The 13,265-nt window shown below is 41.1% G+C and overlaps 1 protein-coding gene across 1 annotated transcript in view; it reads left to right on the forward strand.

Annotated features, from left to right (window-relative positions):
• Nucleotides 1-13,265, forward strand: part of LOC103362208 (sodium channel protein type 4 subunit alpha-like) — a 49,618-nt gene that overhangs the window by 13,699 nt on the left and 22,654 nt on the right. Inside the window, exons 8-15 of the mRNA XM_008288500.1 lie at nt 1,352-1,493; nt 3,390-3,587; nt 3,677-3,862; nt 3,941-4,312; nt 4,414-4,564; nt 5,439-5,677; nt 6,899-7,072; nt 8,419-8,775. Coding sequence (XP_008286722.1) covers nt 1,352-1,493; nt 3,390-3,587; nt 3,677-3,862; nt 3,941-4,312; nt 4,414-4,564; nt 5,439-5,677; nt 6,899-7,072; nt 8,419-8,775 — 1,819 coding nt within the window. The remainder of the gene's footprint in view (nt 1-1,351; nt 1,494-3,389; nt 3,588-3,676; nt 3,863-3,940; nt 4,313-4,413; nt 4,565-5,438; nt 5,678-6,898; nt 7,073-8,418; nt 8,776-13,265) is intronic.

The following is a 13,265-nucleotide window of genomic DNA, read 5'->3' on the forward strand; positions in this document are numbered from 1 at the left end:
TGACATATTTAAGTGCCGCTGAAGACGAGATTTCTAAGTCAGAGTATGAATAAAAACTTGAGAAAACGAGATGCGCAAACCTGTATTTACAGGTAAAAATACTCATAACTCAGAAATATCACCCCAAAAAAAACTTCCTGAGTTGATAACTTCCATTAGGACTATTACTTTTTAAATGACAAGTTTTCAGAAATGTTGTTTACATATGAAAATGAGCTATTATTTAAATAAACATGCACTAATATGGACAAAGTGTAATAGTGCATGTTGCTGGTGTTCTTTTTTTTTTAAAATGTAAAATTAATTTATTTTAAATATTCTAAAGGAAGACATTTATAGAAGCAAAACTGCCCAGTCAAAGCTGACTGCTGCATAAAAACATGTAATTGACTCATAATATTGGCCCTAAAAATAAAGCATGTAAATAGTTGAGATCAGCTTCGATCCAGCGAAGTGAACAAATGTGGAGAAAAGAAAATGCATCTAATTTACAAGCTGTGTTGAGAAATAATGTGAATAAAATCATTGTTTTTACATTAAAAAGATGAAAGTAGGGAATTGTTGTATAGATTCTATGATAAAAGCCTCCTAGAAGTAAGAACAAAAGGTCACTGAACAACAAGATGTATTTAATTTTTATGTTAAACTAACATGCAGTCCTTGAAGAAACGCTGTGCAGGTTCTGTGCTTTGCCGTATTGATTAAAAGAGGCGAACAGATTGGCGGCAGGTTAAGCCGTGCAGCAGAGGAACAGGCTGACAGGAAGATGTCGCTGGCCTCACGCAGCCTCCTCTGTCCCCGCTGCTGGATATTACTGAGCATTCCTGCTTAGCTGGCTGGTTGGTGAAATCTACAGCTGTTCTCTTCTGCCCAGCTGTTTGCCAGCCATTACGAAATTATTCCGCACTCAGATTGACATGGCAGTCCAGCTTGTTCTCAGCTGCTGGACTTAAATATTTGCTGTAATGCCACTATGCTGACAATGAGAGATGGAGGCATCGAGCTGAAATTTTTTGAACTGCAATTTGATATCCATCTGGCTCAGCGTAATCCCTTTTGCTGCAGTGCATTTTAGTGCTCAGGCCTGGAACATATTTCAAGTGCCCTCTTCAGTGGAAATAATGGTGATGATAGCAGTGTATGTACTTACTGACTCATCCTCTGCAGAGTCAAAGGCCGCAGGGCTACATGTAGATACTGGAGATGTTTTTAACTCTGGTAAAGCAGCCTGCACGCAAGCACGGCTATATCCGTCCCACATGCTTTTCATGGCGCTTTTAATTGTGCATTTTTTATCAGACGTGTCCTCTAGTCGTCTGTCTTCACCCTCTTAACTGTTCTTCCCCTGCAGGAAGTGTCCAGATGGATTCGACTGCCTCAAAGTAGGAAGGAATCCAAACTACGGCTACACCAGTTTCGATACCTTCGGCTGGGCTTTTCTAGCGCTTTTCCGACTCATGACACAAGACTACTGGGAGAAGCTGTTTCACCAGGTGCGGTTGTTACCCGTCAATATTCTGTAATACTTACCTAGTTCTTCCTTTTGGTGTTTTTTACACAATCATTACCTGAAATACCTTCACAAAGCAACATTACCAGTCAGACAGGACATTAAAAAACCCTCAATTTTACCTATATTATCTGTAAATATCACAATTAAGGTTCCATAAATCAATATCTCTATATTCACAGTGGATCAGGCGTATAAATAAAGACTTCATTTGCATAAACAGATAACTCCGTCTTCTCAAACCTTCAGAAAACCCACTTCTCCGTCGTCTACCTGAGACAGTATCAATCAAACTTAAGTTATGTCTATGTTTGTCATTTCTACTGAGTCAAATCCACTCAGCTTCAGTTTGATTGATATTATCTCAAGCAAACAACAAAAAGAAATACGTTTTCTGAAAATCTGAGAATCATAAACTGATTCTGTCACCAGCTGTACTGAGATTTTTAGTGTCTTTCGGCTCATTTTTGGAGTTTTTTGGTCCACAATCAGCAGCAACAGACATCAGGTGAATCAAGCTGAACAAAGTGCAGATGTTAGCAGCTGGAGAGCCAGCTGGTGGAGACCCAAACGGAGCTAAAAGTAGACCTAATATTAGGTAGGCATTCAAGCAGTGGCCAGAAACACAACTCCATATAAATGCTCATCTCGCTCTGCTGAATATGTTTGCTGACACGTTCACACTGTTTGTTTCACTACACTAAAGCTTCTGAAAGCAACCAATGACAACAAGCTTAAACGATTAGTTTAAGAGCTTTGGGAACTCAGTTTAATTAACGACTAGAAGGAGTAAGTGTGTAAGATTTAGGGGGATCTATTAGCACAAATGGAACATAGCAATTATAATTGTTTTTATTCATGTATAGTCAGGAGTCACTGCAAATTGTTGTGTTTTCATTAGTTTAAAATGAGCCTTTCATTGCTGTGTAGGTAGAGGGTCTTCTTCAGCAGCCTGCCATGTTTATTCTTTATTTGGATCCCCATTAGCTTCCACAAGGTGGTTGCTAGTCTTCCTGGGGTCCATTCACAAAACAACATTAAAAATACACCAAAAATATCAGTGAGACAACATAATTAAATATCAACCCAAAGTTGTGCTGCCATGTTTCTACAGTAGCTCTGAACAGACAAATCAAATGCCTTCTCTTAAAAGGATCTTTCACATTTTTACATTGATTTGGCAGCAACCACTGGTAGGTTGATGATAGGGTAATAATAAAGCTCAGTTTGATGGCTCTGGCCGCTGCCATCTTGGCAGTGCCTGACTCTTCCTAGTCCTGACTAATCCAGAAATGTGTATAGAGGTGGCGTGATCGTGGAGCTGAGGCAAGCTATGAGAACATGTCTGGGCCATGAACAGTTCTATGACGGCACCCAACTCAGAGCAGCCACGCTCTTAATTTTGCATAAATTAATCTTAATACAATTTAAACAGGTGAGTTATATTAAAAATCCCTTTCATGTTGCCTTCATTTTTCAGCCCTGGAGGTTGCAGCTTGGTTCTTTTACACACATGCAATAGGAACGGTGAAGGAAGGGCTTTCAGTTGGTTGCAATCTGCAGCATGTCCTCTACATGCCACTAAATCTGATACGCTGGTCCTTTAAGTTGTTTTCCAAACTCTTTTACTCAGCAGTGGAAGTCACATTTAGTCATGAGTTAATGTAATGGCTACTTCAGGTGCTTATTAATTTACACTATTTGTTACTAAGGGATAAATTTAGATAATTAGGGTCAACCTGGGGATTATCTAGTGCTTTCTCTTATCCTTTACAAACATGCATGTAACACAAAAGCGTCAAACTCATGTTTTAAAATAAACAGCATTTTTCTTTAACTTGAATTTGCTGTGACTGACTTCTCTCCATGTTTCCCTCAGACTCTGCGCTCAGCAGGGAAGACCTACATGGTTTTCTTTGTGCTGGTCATCTTCCTGGGCTCCTTCTACCTGGTCAACCTGATCCTGGCTGTCGTGGCCATGGCCTACGAGGAGCAGAACCAGGCCACCATCGCCGAGGCCTGGCAGAAGGAGAGGGAGTTTCAGCTGGCTATGGAGCACCTCAGAAGAGAGCAAAGGGTAGGGACTGACAGATTTTCACTTTTAGTCTAAGACAAATTTTTAAAAAAAACCCTCAGACTTTAACATAATTTCCTCTCTGTGTGAAGTTGGCAGCAAAACGACAAGCACAGGAGACAGACTCAGTGTTGTCCCCGGAGCTGTCTCCATTCTGTGTGAAGATGGGAAGCATACGACGAAGCAGCAGCAGAAGAAGAAGATCTCACAGGACGCTGTCAGAGGAAACAGCACAGGAAGCTGCTGAGGAGAAGTTGGACCCGCTGGACGAACCAATGGTAGAGCGCTCAGCAAATACGCTCTAGTCCCTGATGTTGTAGGCGATAGGAGCTAATGTGTCCCCTGTGTTCCTGCAGCCTCCTCTGTCTCCGATGCCGGTCCACCCTCTGCTGGCCACACTCTCCTCTCACCCCCTCAGCACCAGGAGAGGAAGCCAGAACAGCATCTTCAGCTCTTTCCGGGTTCGCAACAACTCTGAGGCCGACTTCGGGGACGACGAGTACAGCGTTCACGGGGACGTCTTCAGGAGTCGCACCAGTTCAACGGCAACGCCCTGGAAGAGGAGGACGGGCAGCGTGAGGAGCCACTGCTCCCAAGTCTTCACCCCCAGCCTCACCGTCAACGGTCGACTGAACATCTCCCTGGACCACAACGGAGTGACCACCGTGGGTCTGCATACGCCTACATCCATGCCAGCTTACAGCATGGAGAGAGTCAAAGAAGACGCGGTGAGAGAAATACATGCATTTATCAGGATGTAGTATATTAAAACTCTCATGAGTAGCCTGCCAAATAAAAGAAACACTAAAGCAATGTATCTATGTTTTAGGTATTTTCTGTCTATCCGAAGCCCACCAGTCCAGAGGAAGCCGTTCCCAGACCTCTCCTCCAGCCCTCACCGACGGTCACAGAACCTCCTCCTCCACCACAAAGGAAACGAGGCCTGAGTTCTGTCAGCTTCCTCAGTGATGCCATGGATGGTGCGTCCATTTCAGTATTAAAGATCTGGGAAATTGTATTAAATATTGGGAAATACACTTGTTTTCTTTTTTTTAGCAAGAGTTAGATGAGCGTAACAATGCTACTCCCCTGACTGACCAGCAGTCTCTTAGCTTTGCTCAAATACTAAAAATGGCCAGGTAGCTTTTGTATGAAGGTTGAGTGTTGCCTTGAGTGGCAGCTACCTACTCTGCAGTTTTTCATGGAGTAGATATCTCGAAGATGTCACATTTGTCAAAAATAAAATCGGGTTAAAATTGGTTCAAATGAAAAGTTTGGGAGACGTTATACAAATATGAAATAGTTAAGAATTAATTGGCTGTACAGATTCAGTTCTGTCTGTTTCTTGTCTGGCCCAGAATCTCTCCAGTTCACTATCGCTCACTTTTAAACCAATCAAATCATTTTTCCTGTTTTTATATTGTGCATGTCGGAGCATTTACAGCTGTTTTGGTGATATAAATAATAATAATGTTTGGAGACTATGTGTGACCTTGACATAGCCATACCATCAAGAAATGGCAGGTCCATTAACCCCAATGTGTAGTCTTTGGTTGTGAATTAGTTAGTGCGATATATATATAAGTGATCTAATAAAGAAATGAACTGGTTGGACTTAATTCAGAAGCTAATATTAACCCAGAGATATTCAAGGCTATATGAGAGCAATGACATGGCCCCAATATTAAAACCAGATCTCATGCTGAGCGGTTAACGTAAAATTCTTGAGTTGATCATCTTTGGGTTTCAGGTTTTGGTCACTGGTGTTTGAAAATCAAGCACAGGTAAACTCTTCAGGGAAGAATGTAATGAAACAGCTGCAGATGAAGAGTTGACCTTGATGTCTCTTAGCAGAGCTGGAGGAGTCGAGGCAGAAGTGTCATCCCTGCTGGTACACGTTCGCCAAGAAGTATTTGATCTGGGACTGCTGCCCCTGGTGGCTGAAGCTGAAGGAGTGCGTCAAGTTCATGGTGATGGATCCTTTCCTGGATCTGGGCATCACCATTTGCATTGTGCTGAACACCCTCTTCATGGCCCTGGAGCACTACCCCATGACTGATGAGTTCAACACCATGCTCTCAGTGGGCAATCTGGTAAGAGACTGTGAATGATAGCAGCGGGAAGGTTTCCAGCGTTAAACAGCCTTTCACTGAGTGTTGTTAGGTGGTGGATGAACACAGGAGATTAGCGAGAAGATAGTAAAGAGGAAACAGGAATAGCATTCATTCAGACAGCTGGGATTTTTATAGCAGGTTATGCTTTGATGGACAGAAGGTCAAATGTGGTTATTGTAATGCTTTGTGAAAGGTTCTGCTTCAGATAATTAGTACGAGAGAGTGTTTTTAGTAGGAGTCAGAGTGATTTCCTGTATTTGTATTTTGATTTAGTCCTCTACCAGTGAGTTAAAGTCTTCAAGGCTTGAAAGAAGAACACTGGGAGTAATATTTTCTTATTTAGTAACTTTTCCAAGTTGCTTTTTTGTTTGTTTGTTTCTGTTGATTTGCATTTTGTGTGTTAGCTGGTAAGATTAAAAAATGCTTTAAAAAATGTGAAGAACTTACTCAATAGGGTAAGGAACAAGTAGTTCACAGTGGATATTCTTGAAAAGTTTTTTTTTCAGATTCTAAAATAATTTTCGATACAGGAGGATGCTTGGTCTACCTCAGCTGCCAGATGAATATATTTACTGAAATGTTTTTCATTTTGACATTTGCCTCAGCAATCTAAACACAAAATAATGTCAAACTACATTATTTTTTGCTGCTGGTGGCAGTCACAACAAGATGCAAACATGACAGTGTCGTATCACCACCTTACTAAGGTTTTAATGGACATGTTTGAGACGACAGTTTGCCATTTACACCTCAGATACTCACATTTATTTGGAGCTCTGTTTCTAACAACAGGATGAATTCAAGTTCAGTACTCACCCTACACTTAGCTCTGTCTTTTGTCACCAACACCTGAGTTTTCTGTCGATTATAAACATCTTTCTTCAGCACGTGAAACATGAATACAGTCTCGCAGCACTAACAGAAAAGGAAGACAAGACCTGGACCTTTGAAAAGCTGTGATTACAGTGGTGACAGTGAACCACAACAGTGTGTTTGTGTACCACAAAACCAAAAAATCAACAAAAAGATAACACAAGCACTGCAGAGCTTATGTAATTTATAACCAATTTCAGCGTGCAGCTAAGTGCAGCTAAAGAATTGCATTACATAATAATCCTCTTGAATCTCTTGAATAGGTTTTTATGTTATTTTTTTCATTTCTCACTGTTTCTCCTGCTCTGTGGGTTTTTTTCTTTACAGGTTTTCACAGGGATCTTTACAGCTGAGATGGTGCTGAAGCTGATTGCCATGGACCCTTATTACTACTTCCAACAGGGCTGGAACATCTTTGATGGCGTCATCGTTTGTCTCAGTCTGATGGAGTTGGGCCTCTCCAACGTAGAGGGACTGTCTGTCCTGAGATCATTCAGACTGGTAACAGAAATCACTCTTGTGTACTGTCAAGAAAACCTGTGCTTATTTTCCATTAATTGACTTTGCAATCTTTGAATAACTAAAACAATTATTAGTGACTTATTAGGCTTTCAGAGGAAGGAGCTTAAATAAGTTATTCAAAAATGAAGACTTGAACAAATTTTTATTAGTCCAAACAATAGGACTTTACACCTCATGGATTTGACCACATAGCATCTCTCAGACGGGTCATTACAGCTCACATCATCACGTTTTTAAAAAAATTTCCTTGATCTAATTTGCTTGATATTTTCATGCCATGAAATATGGATATTTATAAAGATTTTGCAAAAGTTTAGATTGATATATCAAATGCCTTCAAGATAACTGTTTTTTTGTTGTTTTTTTTTTTTTATTGCCTGCCGACCTACTTTCACCACGTTTCACAGTCCATTGAGGCTCAGTTTGAACAACAATATCTCTTGAACTGAAGATAAAAGCTCAGAATTTTCACTGTTATTTCCTACTCTGTCTTTGATTCAGAAATTACAAGTAGATCAAATAGTGTCTGACAATCGGTGAGTTAAAATATGAAAAAGAAGATGCGTGAATCATGAAAAATCTCATCTTTAAGCACATGTTAACAAAAAATGATAATGCAGAAGTCAGCTGGTGATATTTGTGAACCACATGTATTTCATGACACAATAATACAAAAAAGACAAAACATTGAATACAATTTTATCATAAATATTTGGTCCCAAAAATGAGAAAAAAGTTATTTTTGTTGAATTTTCGTAACTGATTGAGCAGGTATGACAAGTTGTACCAGAAAAATAAAACTATTGCTGGGTAGCATATTCCAAATGAAGCAGAGTTTTAAAGTTCTTCTCCAATTATGACTAAGCTTTATATATTTTTTTGTCATAGGCACACTTTTCACTTTCCATTTTTTTCCTTGCAGACTCTGAATCAATTACATGATAAGAAATAACAGTGAAAATTTCAGGCTTTCATCTTTAAAAGTTCCTGAAATATTGTCCTCAAACATGGCCTCAAATTTTAATGTACGAAAAAATGTGCTAGAAGTGGGTGGATGGGCATTTTTTTCTTTCTAATCCCTAAAAGTAATGAATGTATCAATCTAAAACTTGCAGATACGATTCTAAATCCAAGTTTTCTGTTCATGTTAAATCCAAAAAGATCAAGCAAAAAGCCCCTGATGATTTCAAATGTAATAACTGAGTTATGATTTAAGGATTCTATTCAGAAGTCAAGAACATCTTAGAATCTAGTTTCAAACATAAATATAGTCTCTTGCAAAGATCTTACATCAGGTGTCTTCTTCACTTTGTCCCCATCATCAGTTGCGAGTCTTCAAACTGGCGAAGTCCTGGCCCACTCTCAACACTCTCATCAAGATCATCGGCAACTCGGTGGGCGCCCTGGGGAACCTGACGTTGGTGTTGGCCATCATCGTCTTCATCTTCGCCGTGGTTGGCATGCAGCTGTTTGGGAAGAACTATCAGGACTGTGTGTGTAAGATCTCCATTGACTGTCAGCTGCCTCGCTGGCACATGAAGGACTTCTTCCACTCCTTCCTGATCGTGTTCAGGGTGTTGTGCGGCGAGTGGATTGAGACCATGTGGGACTGTATGGAAGTGGCTGGGCAGCCCCTCTGCATCCTGGTGTTCATGTTGGTCATGGTCATAGGAAACCTGGTGGTAAGTTCTTTAACATAATTCATCATTGGAAAACAATCTGTATTTACCAGCTGTGATACAACAGCTAGAAGTGTTTTCACCTTGTGATTCTGTCTGTCTGTCTTTGTGTGTGTCATTATGATAAACTGTGATCCTAAAGACACATACTGTAGAAGGAACTAGTATAAAAGGCAGCTAACAGATGTTTATATGTCTGTCTGTCTGTGTACGGACAGATTGATGTAATTGTGTCACAACTGTGCAAGATGCAGTCACAAAACTTTACATGTGTGTAGTTGAGATTAAAAGTTTGAAGCAGGCTTTGGTCCTACCCATAGGTACTTAATATCCTTGTAATTATGTAATAATGTAGTAATGACTGCTGAGTACTCTGTGTGGTCCCATTACAATTTGGTCACTAGTTGTATGAGTATTGGTAGGACTACACTCGTCTTCAATACCTGGTTTTCATTTTGATGTTTACTACACACCGGTAAAGTTTTGTGGTTGAATCTTGTACGGTTGTGACGCTATCACATTGACCAAATTTGTCCACAGACAGACACACACACACACATATATATAAACACCTGCACAAAAAAAAAGAAGAAGAAAAGAAAAAGAAAAAAACACAGCAACAGCCAGGGCTAAAAAAATAAAGCCAAAGCAGAAGTGCCAAAAACTGCAGTTTCTCAAGCGGCCACTTAAGGCTGGCTTCAAAAGTGAGTCAGTCCCCATCGACCCCCATTTACAAATGTACAACTCTCAAGCAGGAATCAACATGTTTACAATCTGGTACATAAAAACTGCTCTGGCTTCTGTAGATACTTTCTCTGTTCATGACAGCTGTACAAGGTGTAAAGATCTATACAACTGACCCATTTAAATTGTATTAAGGCGTAAGGTTGTGCAAAATTAACGACATTGCCTCTCTGAGTGACAAATAGAGGACAGTCCAGAGGTTATTGCACCGCCCCCCTCAGCTCCACCCTCTCTCCTCCACCTCCTTGCTCACTCTTGGATTAGTCGGGAGTTAGGCAGATTCTGTCAAGATGGAAACAGCTGAAGCCACCACACTGAGCTTCNGCTGTCGTGGCCATGGCCTACGAGGAGCAGAACCAGGCCACCATCGCCGAGGCCTGGCAGAAGGAGAGGGAGTTTCAGCTGGCTATGGAGCACCTCAGAAGAGAGCAAAGGGTAGGGACTGACAGATTTTCACTTTTAGTCTAAGACAAATTTTTAAAAAAAACCCTCAGACTTTAACATAATTTCCTCTCTGTGTGAAGTTGGCAGCAAAACGACAAGCACAGGAGACAGACTCAGTGTTGTCCCCGGAGCTGTCTCCATTCTGTGTGAAGATGGGAAGCATACGACGAAGCAGCAGCAGAAGAAGAAGATCTCACAGGACGCTGTCAGAGGAAACAGCACAGGAAGCTGCTGAGGAGAAGTTGGACCCGCTGGACGAACCAATGGTAGAGCGCTCAGCAAATACACTCTAGTCCCTGACGTTGTAGGCGATAGGAGCTAATGTGTCCCCTGTGTTCCTGCAGCCTCCTCTGTCTCCGATGCCGGTCCACCCTCTGCTGGCCACACTCTCCTCTCACCCCCTCAGCACCAGGAGAGGAAGCCAGAACAGCATCTTCAGCTCTTTCCGGGTTCGCAACAACTCTGAGGCCGACTTCGGGGACGACGAGTACAGCGTTCACGGGGACGTCTTCAGGAGTCGCACCAGTTCAACGGCAACGCCCTGGAAGAGGAGGACGGGCAGCGTGAGGAGCCACTGCTCCCAAGTCTTCACCCCCAGCCTCACCGTCAACGGTCGACTGAACATCTCCCTGGACCACAACGGAGTGACCACCGTGGGTCTGCATACGCCTACATCCATGCCAGCTTACAGCATGGAGAGAGTCAAAGAAGACGCGGTGAGAGAAATACATGCATTTATCAGGATGTAATATATTAAAACTCTCATGAGTAGCCTACCAAATAAAAGAAACACTAAAGCAGTGTATCTATGTTTTAGGTATTTTCTGTCTATCCGAAGCCCACCAGTCCAGAGGAAGCCGTTCCCAGACCTCTCCTCCAGCCCTCACCGACGGTCACGGAGCCTCCTCCTCCACCACAAAGGAAACGAGGCCTGAGTTCTGTCAGCTTCCTCAGTGATGCCATGGATGGTGCGTCCATTTCAGTATTAAAGATCTGGGAAATTGTATTAAATATTGGGAAATACACTTGTTTTCTTTTTTTTAGCAAGAGTTAGATGAGCGTAACAATGCTACTCCCCTGACTGACCAGCAGTCTCTTAGCTTTGCACAAATACTAAAAATGGCCAGGTAGCTTTTGTATGAAGGTTGAGTGTTGCCTTGAGTGGCAGCTACCTACTCTGCAGTTTTTCATGGAGTAGATATCTCGAAGATGTCACATTTGTCAAAAATAAAATCGGGTTAAAATTGGTTCAAATGAAAAATTTGGGAGATGTTATACAAATATGAAATAGTTAAGAATTAATTGGCTGTACAGATTCAGTTCTGTCTGTTTCTTGTCTGGCCCAGAATCTCTCCAGTTCACTATCGCCCACTTTTAGACCAATCAAATCATTTTTCCTGTTTTTATATTGTGCATGTCGGAGCATTTACAGCTGTTTTGGTGATATAAATAATAATAATGTTTGGAGACTATGTGTGACCTTGACATAGCCATACCATCAAGAAATGGCAGGTCCATTAACCCCAATGTGTAGTCTTTGGTTGTGAATTAGTTAGTGCGATATATATATAAGTGATCTAATAAAGAAATGAACTGGTTGGACTTAATTCAGAAGCTAATATTAACCCAGAGATATTCAAGGCTATATGAGAGCAATGACATGGCCCCAATATTAAAACCAGATCTCATGCTGAGCGGTTAACGTAAAATTCTTGAGTTGATCATCTTTGGGTTTCAGGTTTTGGTCACTGGTGTTTGAAAATCAAGCACAGGTAAACTCTTCAGGGAAGAATGTAATGAAACAGCTGCAGATGAAGAGTTGACCTTGATGTCTCTTAGCAGAGCTGGAGGAGTCGAGGCAGAAGTGTCATCCCTGCTGGTACACGTTCGCCAAGAAGTATTTGATCTGGGACTGCTGCCCCTGGTGGCTGAAGCTGAAGGAGTGCGTCAAGTTCATGGTGATGGATCCTTTCCTGGATCTGGGCATCACCATTTGCATTGTGCTGAACACCCTCTTCATGGCCCTGGAGCACTACCCCATGACTGATGAGTTCAACACCATGCTCTCAGTGGGCAATCTGGTAAGAGACTGTGAATGATAGCAGCGGGAAGGTTTCCAGCGTTAAACAGCCTTTCACTGAGTGTTGTTAGGTGGTGGATGAACACAGGAGATTAGCGAGAAGATAGTAAAGAGGAAACAGGAATAGCATTCATTCAGACAGCTGGGATTTTTATAGCAGGTTATGCTTTGATGGACAGAAGGTCAAATGTGGTTATTGTAATGCTTTGTGAAAGGTTCTGCTTCAGATAATTAGTACGAGAGAGTGTTTTTAGTAGGAGTCAGAGTGATTTCCTGTATTTGTATTTTGATTTAGTCCTCTACCAGTGAGTTAAAGTCTTCAAGGCTTGAAAGAAGAACACTGGGAGTAATATTTTCTTATTTAGTAACTTTTCCAAGTTGCTTTTTTGTTTGTTTGTTTCTGTTGATTTGCATTTTGTGTGTTAGCTGGTAAGATTAAAAAATGCTTTAAAAAATGTGAAGAACTTACTCAATAGGGTAAGGAACAAGTAGTTCACAGTGGATATTCTTGAAAAGTTTTTTTTTCAGATTCTAAAATAATTTTCGATACAGGAGGATGCTTGGTCTACCTCAGCTGCCAGATGAATATATTTACTGAAATGTTTTTCATTTTGACATTTGCCTCAGCAATCTAAACACAAAATAATGTCAAACTACATTATTTTTTGCTGCTGGTGGCAGTCACAACAAGATGCAAACATGACAGTGTCGTATCACCACCTTACTAAGGTTTTAATGGACATGTTTGAGACGACAGTTTGCCATTTACACCTCAGATACTCACATTTATTTGGAGCTCTGTTTCTAACAACAGGATGAATTCAAGTTCAGTACTCACCCTACACTTAGCTCTGTCTTTTGTCACCAACACCTGAGTTTTCTGTCGATTATAAACATCTTTCTTCAGCACGTGAAACATGAATACAGTCTCGCAGCACTAACAGAAAAGGAAGACAAGACCTGGACCTTTGAAAAGCTGTGATTACAGTGGTGACAGTGAACCACAACAGTGTGTTTGTGTACCACAAAACCAAAAAATCAACAAAAAGATAACACAAGCACTGCAGAGCTTATGTAATTTATAACCAATTTCAGCGTGCAGCTAAGTGCAGCTAAAGAATTGCATTACATAATAATCCTCTTGAATCTCTTGAATAGGTTTTTATGTTATTTTTTTCATTTCTCACTGTTTCTCCTGCTCTGTGGGTTTTTTTCTTTACAGGTT

This window comes from Stegastes partitus, unplaced genomic scaffold, assembly GCF_000690725.1.
Source record: "Stegastes partitus isolate 25-593 unplaced genomic scaffold, Stegastes_partitus-1.0.2 Scaffold563, whole genome shotgun sequence".
NCBI classification, from domain to species: Eukaryota; Metazoa; Chordata; class Actinopteri; family Pomacentridae; genus Stegastes; species Stegastes partitus.